Source organism: Vulpes lagopus, chromosome 9 (assembly GCF_018345385.1).
Source record: "Vulpes lagopus strain Blue_001 chromosome 9, ASM1834538v1, whole genome shotgun sequence".
NCBI classification, from domain to species: domain Eukaryota; kingdom Metazoa; phylum Chordata; class Mammalia; order Carnivora; family Canidae; genus Vulpes; species Vulpes lagopus.
In genome coordinates this window covers 8713183-8732079 of record NC_054832.1, presented here as the reverse complement: position 1 = coordinate 8732079, position 18897 = coordinate 8713183, and the positions used below count along the sequence as shown (strand labels likewise).

General features: G+C 48.0%; 2 protein-coding genes across 3 annotated transcripts in view; one reads left to right on the top strand and one right to left on the bottom strand.

Moving 5' to 3' along the window:
• TG (thyroglobulin) overlaps positions 1 to 18897 on the top strand; it is a 246551-nt gene that overhangs the window by 149004 nt on the left and 78650 nt on the right. The window lies entirely within an intron of this gene.
• Positions 3745 to 18897, bottom strand: part of SLA (Src like adaptor) — an 86565-nt gene continuing 71412 nt past the window's right edge. For both annotated transcript variants that reach the window (XM_041768434.1, XM_041768432.1), the window contains 6 exons: positions 17150 to 17249; positions 16283 to 16369; positions 13320 to 13423; positions 10563 to 10694; positions 6493 to 6625; positions 3745 to 5904 (listed from right to left, as the gene is read on the bottom strand). In XM_041768434.1, the coding sequence (XP_041624368.1) occupies positions 5691 to 5904; positions 6493 to 6625; positions 10563 to 10694; positions 13320 to 13423; positions 16283 to 16369; positions 17150 to 17249 (770 nt within the window). In that variant the 3' untranslated portion in view covers positions 3745 to 5690. The remainder of the gene's footprint in view (positions 5905 to 6492; positions 6626 to 10562; positions 10695 to 13319; positions 13424 to 16282; positions 16370 to 17149; positions 17250 to 18897) is intronic.

The window sequence follows — 18897 nt, the reverse complement described above, 5'->3', positions numbered from 1 at the left end:
CTGTGTTTTCCCCACCCTATGAAGCAGCTTCTCCTGGGGACTCTTCCAGGATCTTAAGGTCTAAGAGAAAGAGCCCAGGCCTGGCCTAAGATCCTGCCCTTGGGCAAAAACCCTTCACTTTTGCATTCTTCAGGGATAAAATCAGTATGGTTAGTTCTGTCTCCCAGGGGCTCAAGAAGTTGTCATCATATGAGGTTTGTAGAGGGTCCCGGGCACCACAGGAACTCAAGAAATCCAGGTTCCCCCTTGCCTCGCAAAGTTAGGGCCAATCCAAACCAAAGCAGGTCTGGGGCATTTGCACCTGCTCCTGGGACTCGGGTTGAAGAAGGAAGAGGAGGTGACATGCTACAAACATGCCCTTTGTGGCTCTGGTGCCCTGGCCAGTTTTAAGAAAGACAAGAGGAGGTCGTGTCCTCCACAGCATGATTCACAGGACCCAGAAGAGATTTCCATTGCGCTCCTACACCAGTGCCCCAATTCTGCATTCCTCAGAGGGAGCGCCAGGCCTCATGAGTTGGACACAGGCTGCATTTTCCCGTGTCCTTTCCTGCTCCATTCCTGCAGGAACCCTGGACTCCAGGCTCACTAGTATCAACATTCCTAGAAAATGCCATGCCTTCTCCCTTTTCGTAAGCTGTGCTGTGGTCGGCATGTCCACTTCTCCACCTGGACGTGGCTTGGCTGAAACAGGCCCCTCTAAGCCTTCCAGAACAGAATCATTCTCACCTTGAAGAGACTTCTATTTGGCAATTTTTAGGAATCCTGCCTCTTCTTACATACTTGTTGTTTTTCTAACGTATCTGATTCCAATTCTGCTAAACTGAGAGCGTGGCAGGGCAGGTGAGCTTTTTGTCTTCGCGTGTCCTTAATGCTTAGCACAGTCCTGGGTGGAAGGAGGTACCAAAGGCCATGCTGAGTTCCATTAAATTAGCAGAGGGGCCCGAGCACTGTTTTATCCTGTTTCCATGCAAACCTCATAGCTCGAGCGCTTTCTTCTCTGTTTCTCTTCAGAATTGATTGAGCTATTCGTGGGCTCCAATGTGCTCAGTCTATATTTTAAGATAAATGTACTGATTTTCTTTAAATAGTCCTAAGGAATTTGAGTATATTTTCATGGGGTTTTTCAATTAATTTAAAAAAAATATCTGTTTTTGTGACATGAAATCTCACATCCATGAATCTGGTTGACACCATTACCACAAATGGGATTTTTGTCTTCTCAAGTCTTTTCATAGAGTTTTGAACTTGTCTCCACAGAAGTTTTGTGAAATCACCATAGGCAAGTCTCTACTCGTGTCCTAGTTCGGTTGGCATTACGAATGACGTCGTATTTTTTTTTTTTTATTGTACTTTCCAGCTGGTCAGTACTGGCATAGGGGAATAAAGTCAGCTCCAGATTTGCTGAGCCTTCTTAGCACTTCCAATACTTGGTCTATTGGCCCTACTGGATTTTCTATGACGTTAATTCATTATCTGTAAATTTCGGCAGGTTGATTTCTGTACCCTTTGGACAAAAATACACAGCTGCTCTAGCAAAAAGATCCAACACTTGAGGAGTGTTAATAATATGTTTTTTTCTTCTTTCTGTTCTCCTTAATCATAATATTTCCCAAGATATCTCATGATCTCTTGAGGCATGGGTTTTTTCTAGGTGTTTCCCTGCCATATGAGGGCCTGGATCCCATCTGTAGGGCTGAGTCTGGGCAGCTGGGACAGCAGGGAGGGGACAGGGGAGGGGGGGTCAGCCTTGCTGACTGAGGGAGAGAAGGATACCCTCCCCCCAGAGGTCTCCTTCTATACAACACTGCAGCTCATTGGCCTTTCTTCTCCTTTGACATGGTCATTCTCGCTCCTGTGTTTCTTCATCATATCAGTCTTACTATTTAAACAATGCCCTGCTTTCTGAATCTTCCTTTACTACTCTATTTTTTAAAGTTCTTATTTCATCTTTGTTTACTTTTGTCATCTTTTCCTTTCTCCTCGTTTCCTTTACCATCAGTTGTTCTTTAAGCTTCTTGAGTTGAGATCTGAGCTCGTTACATGTTGTTCTTTGTTTTCTGGTCAATGGGTTTCTAGCAATAATGTCCCTCTTGCTATTATATCAGCCTGCCCTGGACATTTGGAGAAGTAGCGATGTGTCCTATATTTCTATGTCTTTATTTCTTGTATTATGCTCTTCTTAACCACAGGAGATGTATCCTTTTTTCCATTATTTTTTTTTCTTTTCTTCCTTTAAAAGCTTTTAGATTCATAGGATTTTAACCCATTCTTTTGCAAGTTGACTTCTAATTTTATTTCATTATTATCATGGAGCATGACTTGGAGAAGGCTGACTCTGAAATTTATTAGGACATCCTCTGTGACCTAATATATTCTTCACTGGTTGGCAAACAAGTTATATAGTATTATAGAAACCCTCTATCTACCTATTTATCTTTGCTTGATCTCTCCATTTCTGAGAATTGTGTGTTTAAGTCTCCAAATAAAATGATCCATTTACCTATTTTTCCCTATAACAGTTGCTTAATATCTTTTGAAACTGTATTGTTAGATTAAGACAGGTTCGGTCATTATATCTTCTTAATGTCTTGCTCCTTTTGTAACATCTCTCTTTGCCCTTAGCTTATTCTTGCCTTAAATTACACTTTGTCTCAAAATTCAATGCCTTTCCTTTGATCATTTTTGCATAAAAAACTTTCCATCCCTTTATTTTGAAATTCTGCATTCTTAGGCCTCAGAGCTTGCACATTTTCACTATGTGTCAAATAGGTAATACAACACCAGACTTTGAAAAGTCTGTTCTCTTTATAGCAACTAGCATGCTCTCTAAAACATGTGGATTAAATGATAGCATTTCCCTGATTTGATCCTTCCCTTGGTTGTGTCTTTTTCCTAGAATAGGCCGGAAATCCCTATACTCCCATCCAGAACCCCATGGGAACTGCTTCCCTGCAGGCAGCCCTCTGCCCCTTGCTCCAGCTCACTCAGCCTAGCCACCCAGGCTCTTCTTTCTCAGATAGCCTTGTCCGTGCCCACAGGAATTGCCTTGCTTAACTCTACTGCCTCTGGTTTTCCTCCTAGATATTTGCCTGGCTGTTGGCTGTTCATCTTTCAGGCCTCAGCTAGAATGGGAGCTCAAATGTATCCACTGGAAGAGAGGCCTTTCCTAAGCAAGCATCCAGTTAAATGATTCTTTGCCCTGTCATGCTCAGGTCTAGCAGCCTGTGCCACTTTCTGTGCTACATCCCCCACCGTCACAAAGTTTCTTGTTTATTTATGATCTCAAGCTCTGTGATATCAGAGGTCTCATCTGGTTTTCACTGCTACAGTCCTAGGGCCTGGATCGAAGTCTAGTATGTAATTTGTCAAAAAAAATGAGTAGAAAAAAAAATGAGTAGAGATAAATTCTTGGAAAAACAGAAAGCAGAGGTATCACAAGTGATCTGCAGAAGTCATCCAGGTGAGGTAGGATGTTCATAGCAATCATTAAGAAGTTGTTCTCTCCCCTGACCCCCCCCAGCCCCATGTCCATCTTCAAGTTTCATAAGACACCCTCCAAATTCACAAAAGCCAGTTTTCTTAAGGCTGCACTCCAAGGAAAAGCTGGGCTGCTAACCAGTGCAGTTCTTCTTGATGTTCCTTGCTCTCATCTCTCTCCAGGGCCAGCTTTGTCTGAAAATTCAAAGGCCAAAAAAGCTTCTGAATGAGCCACCCACCCACCTCACCCAAAAAGCTCTCCCCGAATTCCAAGGGTTAAATATTTATTAGCTATATTTTAATCAGAAATAAATACATGATTTAGCAAAGGGTAATGCTTCCCACTTAGAAATACCTCTGAGTGCTCCCCAAAAGTTCCCAGCACACTAGTTACAACGGAAAACAATGCATAAGACATTGTACAAACATCTGGCATTTGCGAGGTCACCCTGCCTTGTGGTGGAAGTCAGCGTCCACAGTGTTATATTCATTTCCCACACATCGGCTGGTCCCTTGAAACTGCCTTTAGCGATTCTTGGGGAAACTGTAAATGTCTTCTTGTATAAACACACCAGAATGTGATGATACAGAAAATCACATAAATGCATATACACATACCACCAACACAGTGATCTCAGATCTATGGAACGCATGTGGTGAACAGACAGACATCTCATATCAGGCAGTGAGGGGTTCCACAGGCCCCCCTCTTCCCCCTGAATCCTTTTCCAACAGGATAAAATGAGTCATGGGTGCATCTGCAGCCCCCTTCCTAACAAGATCCCAATGGGCAGCCTCAAGATAAATACTTCCCTTTCCTAGAACTTTGCCGTGCTCTCTCACATCTCTTAAAATGAGTATGACAGATTTAAAGCCACTCTGACGCCCTTCTTTCCTGGAGCTCAGCAGTTTTCTTCATGTGGCTGCCAGGCCCTTCTTAGAATAAAACACTGATGATACAGAAAAATCACGTTAATGAATTAATTCTTTAGACTTAGAATTAATTCTTCAGAATTTAATCAATTTGCTTTTTTCTTTTTTTTTTCCAAGAAAGTCAACCATTCTCACCTACTCAATCCAGCCACACTTAGCCTCTGTGAAGGTCCAGCTGAGACGTGAGCTCACGGGCCACCCTTACTGACCCAGTCTCCCTGGAGCCATGAGCTGATTTCTCCCTTTACACTCCACTTTCACGATATTTGTTTGTACATTTTTCTTCCTGTCTATACTGTGATTGCCTTTGCTGATCTGTTTTTCCTTCTTTCCTTCTTTCTTTCCTTCCTTCCTTCCTTCCTTCCTTCCTTCCTTCCTTCCTTCCTTTCCTTTTCTCTTCTTTCTTTTTCTTATTTTTCACCTGACATGGGACTTAACACAGTTACCTATTCCCGCAATCATGAGTGAACAACTGGTGCATTATTACTGGCAAGAGTCTCAGCATGTCAGAAAGCTTTTCTGTGCCATGAAGCCACGGCCGGGGACACCAGGAAAGCTTGCAGGGCTCCAGAGCTACCCTCTCATTTTCCCACAAGCAGCCTCCCTCTCTCCCCTTTGCCTTGCCCTCTGCAGAAGCAAGGAGGCTGTCTGAATCCTGCACATGTGGCTCTGGCACCAGCAGGCCACCAGGATCTCCTGATTCAGGGAAGATAAGGAAGATTAACGTTTAGTGTCACTGAGGTCCCTTCAAAAGAGAGGAGCTGCATACCAAAGGTCTCTTGAGGGGTTGGTGAGAAAAGTTCATTGCGAGGGATCAATTTGCAAACCTAGACCAGCCAGGCCACAGCTTTTCGGCTTATCTTCTCAGGCTTTTTTTTTTTTTTTTTTTGCGAAGTTCTCTCTGATGAGCTCAGAGTGTGACCCTCTGGACAGTTCTTTGGAGAACGGTCTTGTGCACTTTCTTGTGAGACAATGTCTTTATCTTTCCCACAAACACGACGAACATACACACATACACAGGGCTCTTCTGAAATGTTGCTCGATCATGTCATGATTCAACATTTTGTGATCTCTCACTGCTGATCGGACACTAGGGAGGGGCTCCCTTTGTCATGATGTGGACAGAGAAGATGTGAGTTCATGTCTCCACATGTCTTCTCTTGGCTTCTGGAAGATGTGCAGTTCCCCAGGGACCAGGGAACTAGGCTTCTCTGCCAAATCCCGGGTGACAGTTCCAACCTCTGTTAATTTGGGTGCACATGATGGTGTCTGTTCTCAGGCTAGTCCTCAAAATATGGTGGTGATGAGAAGAAGGAGCTCTTCCTCTTGCTCCCGCTGTATATCAAGGACATGCTTTTCTTCTTTCGATCAAAGGAGGTGTTGTCATCGCTGGTCAGGGACAGGTAGGAAGCGATGCTTTCCCGAAGGCCATAGCTGAAAAGGGACTCATCCACGCCAAGTGGGTTCCCAGCTCCCTCAGGGTCCTCTTGCAGTCTGTGCATGGGAAGAATGGGACAGAAGAAGGGAGAGAAGAGAGGGGCATAGAAAGATAGAGAACAAGAAAATGGGAGAAGGAAAAAAGGGGGAAAAAAAATACTGGTTAACTTATGGTTCTCTAATTTACGGTTCTAATCCTGCTTCTTACATTTATGGCTGTGGGATTTTGGAGAAATCACTTAATCTCTCTGAACCACCATTTCTTTGAATGGCTCTAACTTCCACGTGCAAATTTGAACGAATATTTCTTTATGTTATTTACAAGGAAGAACAGCTTTTTTCATCTCCCAGGCAATTCGGATTTCTGATTTTCCTTAAATTTGCCAGTGGAATGTCTGGATGAGTGTTTGATCAAGGTAACTCAACAATTCCTAACTACAGATATCTCTTAACATGCAATGACTGTGAGGCTTGGAGCTGGGTCTGCCTCCCAGGGGACAGGGGGATTCTGTGGGTGTGCATCTGCTCAGTGTCTCCGCCCCCTCCAGCTTTCCATAGGGCTGGCTCTAGCCTGCCTGTCAGGCTCACACACGGGTTTGGGGATCATACATCCATGCAGGACACGCACACACATAGATGTCTCACCTGGGCACTCTCTTCCAGTCAAAGGTCTTCTGGCGCAAGGTGACGGGTGAGTCAGGGGCCCTCAACGCCGGGGCAGCTGTGCTCTGAGTGAGGCAGGGTGTGGTCAGCACACAGCAGAGGCCATCGGCCACCTCTAAGGAGGGAAGCAGACAACTGGTCAGTGACTCCGGGCTGCCCTAGCCAGTGTGGGCAGTGGGGCCTGAGGGGCCATCCAGTACAGCTCCCCAGTTGTTCACATGAGGAAACTGAGGCCAAGACAGGAAAGAGGCGTGGCAGGATGGAGAGTCACACGTCCAGTTGTTTAAGAAATGTTACTGTGCCCTGAATACGCACTTTACTTAACCCAACGCAGGTGGAACATTAAGATTAGGATCCAGAATCAACTACCCTTGGGTTTGGATTTCAGCTTCGCCCCTGATAGTGAATCCCCTTGAAACTCTCTGAGCCTCAGTTTCCTGGAACAGGCTAACAAGTGGGAACAGCTAGCAGAGCACCCTCAGGAGGCCCAGCCTCAAGGGTTTCATGCTCAAGCATGGTTCGGTCAAGTGCGCTGTGATCAACACGGGGTCCAGGTCCTTGGAGCAGCACTTCCTCCACACAGGCAGCTGAGACAGGTGCAGGAAGACAGGAAGATAGAACACACTCGGAACCAAGACAGGAAGGAAGAAGGAGAGAGCAGGAGGGTGGGAATACAGGAAGGTAGAAGGAGTAAAAACAGAACAACAACAAAAAAAAAGACACCAGAAATAAAGGAGGAAGAAGACAAAGATAAAAGCAAACAAGAGAAGGTGGACAGATGGGGAAAAATGAAGAAAAACCTCTCTTCTCTAGCCTGGATGTTCACACACAAAGAGAAGGAAAATTAAATAAGCCACTGCCCGCTGCCCCAGCTAGTGTGGACTATCTGAGCTTCCAGAATTGCTGATCTCTCCAGGAGCATTAGATTCTAGATTCCACCTCCCGTGGTTGTGGGAAAGCCTTGGTTCTTGCTGTGCTCAGATGTTCTTGCAACCTGCATGGCCTAATTCAGGCTGCAGACCCTGGCACAGGGGACGTGACGTGGCTGAGGACATGAGACACTGCTGGCTTGCAGCAGGAAGGAACCCCCTGTCCTGGGGCTGATCCATCACCAGGTTTTAGGGAGCACATGACACCTCTGGCCTCCTCCACCTCCAACCTAATTGATGGAGCTCTGGGTGTTCCTACCAAGGAGCAGAGTGTGGCGGCCAGTAACGCCTTGTTTCTTGGTGTCCAATCTGACTTCCACCGTGAACTCAAATGTCCACCTACACTGTCCCCCCTCCCCGAGAAATGTGAGACTGGATCCTGAGAATGAGGGGAGCTTAATTGGATGTGCATGTGAAATAATGACCTGTCATGGGCTGGAAATTGAAATGGCCTCCCAGGTTAGGAGGTGAGGAGATGGAGCCAGACACAGGCTGAAGCCACCAGGGCCAGTAGACAGCACGGGCAGGGGTGTTGTGAGCCATTAACCCTGAAGGTGAGCAGGATTCCCTGCAATGAGTCAAAGAACTGACTTTCTAGCACCCAACCTGAGCGCAGCACTGAGCTCGGCCCAACGCCTCTCAGCGAGGCCCCGTTGGCTCCGAGTGGCCAGTGTTGTTACACCCACTTCAGGGAGGAGCCCTGGGGTCAGGTCACTTGATCAGGGTCACGGAAATATGAATGAAACCTGCCCCATTGACTCGGAACCAGACACTGAAACAGGGAGACAGAGAGGTCCTACATGCCTCAGGGGTCTGGACATGCTCACCTCACTCTCTCTACTCTACAGAATTTTCCAGAACGCTCATTCTTCTCACGCTCCTGGACTTCCAACCACCCTACCTTCAATGGTCCCCCTTTTCAGCCCTTTGCTTTCCTGGCCATATCTGGGGACTTGTGTCCCACCCGCTCTGTCCTCTTAGTCACCACCATACGCAGTATCCTTTAGGGCCAGACCTTTACACTCCTGTTTTTGCCTTTGGTCCCAACAATGGTCTCATAAGAGGCATGCGGACTAAAATCCCCATTTTACAGATGAAGAAACTGAGACTCTGAGATGTTAATGAACATTCCCAAGGCACCAGGTAATAAATATAAGCCATCGGGAACAGAAAGGCGTCTTTTCAGACCGCTTAGCGCACAATTTTTCTGCTTCTCTGTCTCTAGGTAGAATCTGGAAAGAGGTAAAAATTGGCCACGTTGTTTCCACTCCAGGGTCCCCAGGGGCTCAGGAAGCATTTCAGGGTTTCAGATCCCGGGCAGCAGTGAACTGATGAGTGTGATCCACGAACTGACACAGTGGCCAGGGACTTATTTCTGGAAGACTCTGCTCCTGCACCGGTGCCAGCCCCTTGGGTTCTCTTGGCCTGGAAGCCTCGCGGGTCTCCCGGTCTGTAAAACCTTTGCTGGGGCAGCATCCTTTTCATGTTTGCTTTTGTTTATGCAAAACTTATGGTCTCCTCACCTCTCGATGATTGTTATTAAAAGCCCAATACCACAACCAACCTTTACTCATAATCAGTAAAAGTTGACTATCTCCAGGACTCCCTTCCTCTTTCATTTTTAACAAAGCTGCTAGGTTTCCAGGTATCACAGAAGTAACATTTGGTATCACTTATTTTGCATCCGCCTTGCTCCAGGCTGTGATGATGGACACATCATATTACATCAGGGTGCGCATTACATGAACCATCCAGTCACTGCAACCACCTGCAAGGGGGCTGTTCCCAACCACCTTCCATGAACGGGGCGCTGAGGCTCTGAGAGAGGCAAGGTCTCTTCTTAAGATCTCAGAGATCCCAGATCCAAGTGTGGGCCTGTGTCTCCCAAGAGGCCATGCTTCCTCCATGCCCTGTCCCCTTCTCACCAGCCAGGTGTCATAACCCAGCCCCTGTGGGCTCCTTTTCACTGAGAAACGCCCTCCACGACCGCACACCCTATAGAACGCTAGCAAAGACACCCAGGGGTGTCTTTCCGGAACCCGGAAGTGGGAAGACGCCTACAAAGTAAGAGCAGCTTCTTTCTTCCTCCCTCCAGTAGGCAGGGGAAGGGAGGAGGTAGGAGAGGTCCTGGCCGAGGGACAGAGGCCAATGTTAGTGAGCAGGAGCCCCCTTTCACGTGTCAGGCCCTCCCCTCAGTGCTTTCCCTGCCCTACCCTGAGGATTCCTCACAGCACCCCAAGGAATAAGGACCTTACATGGAGAAGAAAAATAAGGCGGGAAGGCGAACAACCAACCCAGGTTGCCCATAAGATCTGGGGTGTGAACAGAGGTTCCAGAACCAACTTTTAACTCTCCCTCCCTTTCCCATGGGGTAAAATGTCACCTCCTGGGCCGGCATTCAGGCCTGTCACAGTCTGACTCTGGTCTCTGCTTCTGACTCTACTCTTCCCCGTCACCTCCATCAAAATCCGCTCTGCTGCTGCCATCTTGGAGGGTGCTCCCCATCCTGGCCAGTGTGGAAAACGGGGACCTCCCTCCTGGGCCACGGGGAAGCATATCCAAATGAGCAAAGTGCTTGGGAATGCCAGACTAGGACATGGTTCACCAGGTCACAAGGCAGAGGGACCCCGTTCTGGGGAAACGCCGGCACCCATGGGAGCCCGGAGGATAGGCCGTCAACCTGACTCCTAACGAGTAGCAAGGACGTGGCTTCCTGCCACCTTGGAGGCAGAGGAGGATTTTACTAGGCACGAAGGGAAATGAGTGGCATTGCAGAACAAAGCCTCAGCGGCCCCTAAACCTGTGGTCCCCTAGAGGAAGTGCCACCTGTTTGGGGTTGCAAATATCGGGCCATCCTATTTCTCTCCATCTGCAGGTAGGAAGAGGGTGAGGTTGAGATCTGCTGCGTTTTACTTACTTACGCAGCCTCCACAGGCAGCCTGTTCTAGCTTGAAACCTATAGTCTGCATTAGCAAGAGGAAGAGCGGGGTAAGGGAGCGGGCTGAGAGCCAGGTGGGTCACCCGTCAGGTACCGGGGACCCGCGCACGGCCTAGCCGCAGGCACCGCGGGGCAGTGAGCACAGAGGGGGCTTCACTGATCTGTCCCCACGGGGTGTTTCTTACCGGAATAGTGATTCACCAGGTCCTCCAGGCACTGGAAGGTGAGCCTCGGGGAGATGTAATACCAGTTGTTAGGCAGGCGGAAGATGCGGTAGTGCTTCACCTGCCTGTGTCTCACGGAGAGGGAGTAAAATCCTGCAAGAGATGGAGGACAGGTCAGAGGCGTCCCTCATGGCCCCTTGAGGGCGGCCTGCTGGAGGGGGCCCCCCACCACGGCGGCTGAGACGCCTCCTCAGCCTTGGGAGACAACCAGAACACCCAGACGGGCACCCCTCCTGCATTTGGAGGGGCAGCCTCTAGGGCCCCGTCTTCGGGGATCATGCTCACCCTGCAGAGACCACTCGTTTAGCAGCCCTGCTGCATGAGCCGAACTGCAAACAGATTTTCAGGGGCTCCCGCTTAGTCTTTGCTCGGTGAGCTTCCGGGGTCACTTTTCTGGAAGGCCTCCACATCATACCACTTCCCCATCCCTGCTCCTTCTTGGTGCTGCCTTACACTTGGTTTTCTTGAAAATTTGGAAAAAAGTGGCAGCGAAGACTTTTTTTGGACATCCCCAAGAAATGTGTAAAAGGTGCTGTTTCTCCTTAAGTACCATGAAGGTAGCAATTCAGGGTGAGTTAGGAAGAGCAGGACTGGGGACGCCTGGGTGGCTCAGCGGTTGAGCATCTGCCTTTGGCTCAGGACCTGATCCTGGAGTCCCAGGATCGAGTCCCGTGTTGAGCTCCCTATGAAGAGCCTGCTTCTCCCTCTGCCTGTGTCTCTGCCTCTCTCTCTGTGTCTCTCATGAATAAACACATAAAATCTTTTAAAAAGAAGAAGAAGAAGAGCAGGACTTTGGGCAAGGCACCTTGTGCTCTCCTATGCTAGTTGTCCACCAAGTGGCAAGTGGGAGACTTAGACCTAGGTCATGTTCGAGAGCCCCGCCTCTCTGTCCCCAGGGTCCCAGGAGTGAAATCACTCCCTAGATGGTGAAACGAGATAGTTTATAGATGGAGCCATGAGGCTCGGGGCCCCTGCGTGCCGTGGCCGGAGGCAGGCAGCTGGGAGATGGGTCTGACTCTGTCCCGAACAGGCTTCCCCGAGCATGCTGATGGGCCTTCCTACCCTTGCCCTGGGTCTGCCCTCTGAAGCCCAACATGCATCTTCCTGTAACATTGACAGGAACTGGAAGTAGGGTGAGCAGGTCAAAGGTGGCAGGTGGAAAATTATCAAAACTTTGCATACCCAAGGGAGCCGAGCCCGCTACCCTCCCGCCTCCAGCCCAGCCCCAGCCCCAGCCCCAGCCCCAGCTCAGCTGCAGATCTGCCTGACAGCATCCTCTATTTTTAGATCAGCTCTGGCTCCTCAAGCTGGGTTCTTCCCTCGCTTGGCCATGCCAGCTTAGAAGTTCTATGTGAGCCTGGGTCTCCCGCCTCCGGGGACTGCCAGGATGTGCACAGGAAGTTTGGTCTTTGCTTTGATCTTGTTTTCCCCTAGCACATTCGAGTTTTTGAGAGAAAAGTTGTTCTTATATATATTTTTTTAAATCTCCTATATCTGGTCCTTTCTTCTCCAAGGTAAGGCTGATGCTCATTTTGATGAAGGGCTCTAGCTCCAAATCACACTGGCCCTTAGTAGGTATGTGGGGAAATACTCTCAGATAATCACATTTTCTCTTCTTTGCTATCGAGGATACAAGAAGCAGGCTAAGAACTTGAATGGATCCTCTGTTTCTAAAATGATGCTCCTTTTCATGAGTCTGGGAAAGCCCTCTCTGGTAAGGGTCTTGCTCCTGGTGGTTAAAGTGCTTCTATGTTCTGGATACTGTTCGAAGCACCTTCCTGTTGTCAACCCCAGGTTATAGGAAGGGGCACCCAGACTTAGTGACACAGGTGCCTTCTCAGCAATGCATGCAGCCAAAACCAGATCTCAGAGCCAGATCCCTGGCTCTGAACAGTGTGTGACAAAGAGCCCTGCGATTTTGTTTTCGCTGAATTTCTTTATGTGTAAGATGTAAGGAAGTCATGGCGATAATGATCGCGGTGAGTAGGTAAGAAGGTAAACCTGCCTGACCTGATTCTCTAAGCTGTGTGAATTCATTGTAGGGCACGGGGGAGACCAATGTCGCCAGTCTCCTGTGTAGCAAGAGCACTATAAATACGATTATTTTCGAGTGGCACCACGGATGAGACCACTGCCCTCGGAGGAGCCAATGTCCCACCCACGGCACAGAGCTTGAGAGCATGGGCCAGGCCGAGTCTGAAGCCTGTTCATTCCGGCCCAGTGTTGCCTACACCTGCTATTTGCTTTCCTTCCCCGTTGATAGGACGTTTCCCAGGAGGAGCCTGCGGGACTCATTGAGTCCACCTGTGACCCTGTCCTGCCAGGTCCCTGCTCCCTGTCTCTAGGTCCTTTTTTTTTTTTTTTTTAAGATTTTATTTATTTGAGAGAGAGAGTGAGCACAGAGGAAGAGGGAGAGAGAGAGAAGCAGACTCCCCACTGAGCAGGGAGCCTGATACAGAACTCGATCCCAGGACCCTGACATCATGACCTGAGCTGCAGGCAGATGCTTAACCAATTGAGCCCTCCAGGCACCCCGGGTCCCTAGCTTTGATGCTGGCCTCTTGGGGAGGCTGGGGGTGGGCTGCAGGGACCTCACCAGATCAGATGGGTTTACATGTGTCATGGGAGGAGGTAAAATGACCCGTGTCACGAGTCAGCCTGGAACAAAAGCTGCTCAGCTCAGCCCTGGCACGGAAAGGGGACTCAGAAGCCACTCACCTTTCTTTGTCTCACTTTCTCGGATCATGAAAGACCCCATCTTCGTGTCTGGCAACTGTAGCAGCTCCTCTGCCTTGTCTCTACCTAGCCCTTCGAACAGCCAGCTGGGAAATAGAAGGATGGCATGAGTACCCCGAGCACACCCTCCCCCAACAGGCAGGTGGTACCGAGATTAAGAACAAAGTCCAGTGCATATGAAAAAAGGTGGGCAATCGGTTCTTCTTTCCTTCCTCCCTTCCTCCCTACTTTTGATCTTTCAACGGAGCATTCTAAACCACGATAAGGTACCTGGTGGCATGTTGCTTGAGGTCTCTGTCTTAACCCCTAGTGACCCTGTCGCTCCCTCACCACCCCACCAGGGCAGCGACTGCGTCTGTCTGTTTGGGCTTCATCTTTGCGTCCACATTATCAAGCTTGATACCTTGATTTTTGTGAATGAGTAGATGACACGGGCACAAGAAAGACAGACACGGTGGTGCATAATTCCACCAACTTAACAAGCCCCCCTTGGCATTCATCATATTTCCGTCCTGTCTTCTCTTGTTCAACTAATTTTAAAGAAAGTTGTCAAGTTGTCATTGCTTGCACGGTGCATTGACACGTTTCTGTGGTTTTTTTTTAATTTTCTTTCTTTTTTTTTTTTTTTTACTTAAGAATAAAAAAAAAAGGCAGTTCTAATACTGTGGTCCAGTTGTAATACTGTGGTGTCCAACAGACTGTTCACCTTCCATAGAAGAGCCAACACTCCTGAATATGCTTTAGAAAGCAGCTTCGTGCACAAAGGAATCTATGTTCTAAGGAAGCAGGCACTTCCTCATTTTGCAGAGCGGCCCCAGCCAGATCCCAGAGTGGAAGGAAATGCTTTGTTAACACTTGGCTGGGGTGTGCTCAGAAGCAATTATACATCCCTTTTAACAGTCTCTGTATTTCAGGGGGTAACCCCTGGCTTTTAATCCACAGTTCTGAATTAGCACATGCCGTGGCAAGTATCAATGCTTCACTGCATCGTACCCTTTTGGCATCCCCAAGGCACGCAAGCGAGTCATTTTAGCACCGTGGCTGGGAGACTCTTAGAAGACCATAGACATATAATCAGATACTGTTTATTTATATACTGGCCTCGGAGAGCACTTTTGTTGTTAAGATGATGATTCAGCCTCATATTTTAACTACCCCCTTAGTTCTGCACAATGTATGGTGTATTAATTATTTTAGTGTCTGCGACAAACATTCATCCTTCCCTATCCCTCCAGGAAATTCCACTCATGGGAACGAATACAATAAAAATAATAGTGACAGTCATGTATGAATACTAATCATAGGCATAATGCAAATTATGGGCTTTGAAATATCTTTTTTTTTAAGATTTTATTTATTTGAGAGAAAGAGAGAGAGCATGAGCAGAGACAGAGAGAGGCAGAGGGAGAGAGAGAAGCAGGCTTTCCACTGAGCAGGGAGCCTGACATGTGGGCCTCAATCCCAGGACCCTGAGATCATGACCTGAGCTGAAGGCAGATGCCTAACTGACTGAGCCACCCAGGTGCCCCTATGGGCATTGAAATCTCACCCTCATATGAACCCCTTAAGACAGGTAGTATTGTGTCTCCTTCACCAATGAGGATACTGAAGGTCAGAGTGAGTAAGTAATTTGTCCAAGTTGCTCTCTGTCAGCAACTAGTAAAGCTAGAATTGCAATGCATTTTCCTGGGACCTCGAACTCCGTAACCATTCTCCTGCACCGCCTCTTCCTATTCGATATTTTAAAGACATCTGTTGCATCTGCTAGATCAGAAGCTCCGTGGGGCTGTAATTACCTCTTACTCATCTGGGCTCCCCACCACCCGACCCCCCAGCAGCGCACAGTACCACGTCTTCCACATGAAGGCTTTGATGCATGTCTGCCAAAGGAGCGGATGGGTCAGGGACGCACAGCTGACTCGGAAGGGTTGCGTGACTGACATTTCAGAATATGGCTGTCATAGCAGCTCCTGTCCTACTGCTGTTTCCCTTCATCATCCTAGGCTCAGGAATGACTTTGGATATGATCAAAATCAAAAATCCATGATGCTGCAATTAAGTGCATGGAATTACATTCTGCAAACTATGTAGGCACATAACTCTACTTTGCCAGGTGTGAGCATATAAAGCAGTTATTTCTGAATCCCTCCAAATAAAAAATGATGCTTTTCGTTCTTCTTTCCTCTATGCCAAGCTCTGGCTTTGGTAGCTTGACAGATGAGGAGACCGTGGGTCAAGGAGGTGGGGAGCTTGTGGGGAGCTCCTACTGTGGAAGCTGGGGAACTGAGCCCTGCCTATGCCAACCCAGGGGTGCTGGGCTCCAGAGCCACCTGTCTCTACAACTGCAGGGAAAAGCAGTGCACTTGGTTGCTCATCTGCCACGCAGATGAGAATTTCTCCTTTTCTGCTTGACTTCTCCATTTGTCAGGTTGGGTAAGTAAGCATTTTGGGCAATAAGTGTTCTCGGTGTTCTGGGTAGGGTTTGATAAGAGTATAGCTAATATGTACCAAGTGCTTACTGTAATGCCAGGCATTGTTCCAGGGACTATCCACAGGTTACCCCACTTCACAGGCCTCACAGCCTGCACTTTGCTCTTACTATCGATTATGGTACCTGCCTTTCTGCATCGTGATCTCTGTTTGACAGATGAGGAAAGGAAGCTGGGACAGGAGATGTCAAGTAGCTTGCCCACTGTCACAGCCTGCAGGTGACAGAGGCAGGATGGCAACACAGACAGGCTGACTTTGAGCAGCTGTGCTCCACTGGTCACAGCTCTTGACTGTTTTTTGCTGGGTTGACAAAGTGACACTTGGCAAACCTTGTGGACTGAGTGAGAGTAAGCATAACCCTCTTGAGACTTTCTTTCCACAACGCCAGGCTGGAATCTCCATGTCCCTAGCATCAGTATCATGCTTTAGAGATGCCACTTCAGAAATGTACTCACCCGTGGTAAACTCTGGCCACACACATCCCAGGGATGTAGCTCTCCCGACCAGTGCTAAGGGAAATGGCTTTCCACCAGCCCCCTTCACTGGAAGAACAAGAACAGATAGGAAAGGGTGGATGAGTGAGTGGCAAAGCGAGTGAGTGAACAGAGTAATCAGATTTAACTTCGGGCACGTAAGGCTGTTTCTTTTTTAAAACCCACCAGTGATCACATTTCTCCATATGCAAATATGGTTTTTAAGTATATCCCTCATCCCGAGTTAAGCAGGAGCCATTCCCACATGCTGGCACTAACCATCTTTTGGGGATCCGCAGCTGATGGGTCAGAATTAGAGGCTTTTTAAAAATAAATGTTCACTACGCAGAATTACACCCTACAATATAACCAAGATAGTTCTGTCTGTATCAATGGGAACCTAAATAAAGGAAGCTTAGAGCCCTCTATTTGTTCCATAGCCCATTCTGAGTCATGGAGAGACAACAGGATGGAAGGCAATGCTTTTTGTTTCTCATCAGAAGCTTTCTCAGACCCCCTGGGTCCTCCTGCCTGAGGTCATACTGCACTGGTCTAGGAAGGATGGAAGGTGAGACCAACATGAGAAGTTGGATGATAAAGGGCCTCAAAAGTCAAGTTAAGGAATTTAAATTTAATCCTCCAGGCAACGTGGAGCCACTGAAGGTTTTAGAGCACTGGCGGTATTAAGGTTTAAGCACTAGGATCTGCTGTACAGGTTAAATTTCTCATCTCATAATTGGACCAAGGCCCGAGTGGAGTTGGACAACTATTGCTAAAATCTGACGATTCCCGCTTAAATCGAGTTCACCCATTTTAAGGGATTGTGAAACATTTGGAAAACCAACTCACTCAGAAATCACTCGCAGTTTCTCCCCCCGGCGGAATATGGGCGGGCTGATGTCAGGAGATGGGTAATCACTCAGTACAGCCAAGAAGTCGCTGTCCAGTCCTAGGGAAACAAAGGCAAGGGGTGTTCTCCTTCAGAGGGAAGTGAAAGGTGACCAGCCCCAGGAAGGGGATGAGCCGACACGAGCCCCTCCTCGGACTTCTTGGCTGGAGATAGGTGGCTTGCTTTGGAACAGCAGTGCAAAACAGGCCCTCCTCTCTTCAGGGAGGGTGGCTCAAGGAGCTCGAAGGGACCCCAAGGTCGGTGCCCTAACTCCCATTCCCAAGCCTGCCTTGGCTCTGATGTTCTTCTTAGAGAAGTGGGGATCCTGAGGTCCTTGAGCTGAAGTCACAAGATCTGGCTTCAAGGTTTGCCACTGTGTCTACTGATCCTAGCCTTGGTTTCCCCATCTTTAAAGTGAGGCTAATAATACTTCATTCCAGTTTCTGTCTGAGATGAGGTGAAAGTAGTTAGCAGCACCCCATGAATGATAAGAGACCATAAAAGCATTATTATTATTATTATTATTATTATTATTATTATTATTACGTGGCCTAGGGCTTGCAGGTTCCCATCTGTCACATTTTGGGATAGGCTGTCTGGTTGGGCTACATGAGTCCTGAGGAACCACTGGGACCCAAAGACTCTAACTCTGAAGCTCCACAAAGCACTTCTTCCTTATCGAATATAAGGCACCATGCTGGGGATCTATTTAAGAGGAATGTTGGAGTAGGGGTGGAAGGAAAAGTACTTTTCTTCATATGTACATTGAAAGTAATTCTGGTGTAATTCTGGTGACGTCTTGAAAAGGAAAGCGTGCTGTTTGGTTCATGTGAGTACAGTTTACTGTCAGCCAGAGAAGGAATGATAACATGTGAATTCACTTTTTGGTGCTCAGCAAAACTGCTTGTTTCACAGCCTTAGCAGTTTTCTGGAATTCAGGTGCATTAGAGGCAAAGTAATATTGGGGTGCATTTTTGGAAAATAATACACCTTATGAATGGGCAGGTTCAGTACCATTTGCTATGGTTTATTGCTCTGTCGGCTGGCTGGGCATCTGCACTCACAATTCTGGGTGACTTACCATGTATTCACTTGCTCAGCGATTGTTCAGAGCACCTACTGTGGGCCAAACATGTGAACAAAAGCAAGCCAAGTCTCCCTGCATCTAATGGAGCTCACATTCTAGAGAGTCTATAAGTAATTGTGGGAAGAGTCATCACCTGCCCCTTGCACCCCAGAAAAACCTGGAGAAATCCCAGCACTCGGGCACGGCAGGTTTGGTGGCCCAAACTGGCCATTTTGTGGGGTACAGACCCTGCCTCTTATAATTCCTATATTGGGGACCCTGCAGCTCACAAGGGCCCAGATAGAGTAAACCCAAAGATAGCTTCAGTAGTAGAACGTGTAAGAGTGAATCAGAAGCCAGTTATCACCATGGAACCGCACATTCCAGTGGATTGTTCATTTGGGGAAGCTGAGCTGCAGACAATAATGCAGCCAGAAGCAATCATTTGTAGGCGTGAAATGGAAACCAAAAGTGATTCGTGCTGGCCAAGATCACCGAAAGGAGTCAGGCCTCATGAGAAGGAGCTGTGCCTGGCCAGGGAGTGGCTGACCCAGTGGAGCTTCCCCTGAGCCTATGGGGACACTTCCCTCACGTGCTGCTTTGCTGAATTAAAGGATTCTTTCCCCATGTAGCCCAGACCCA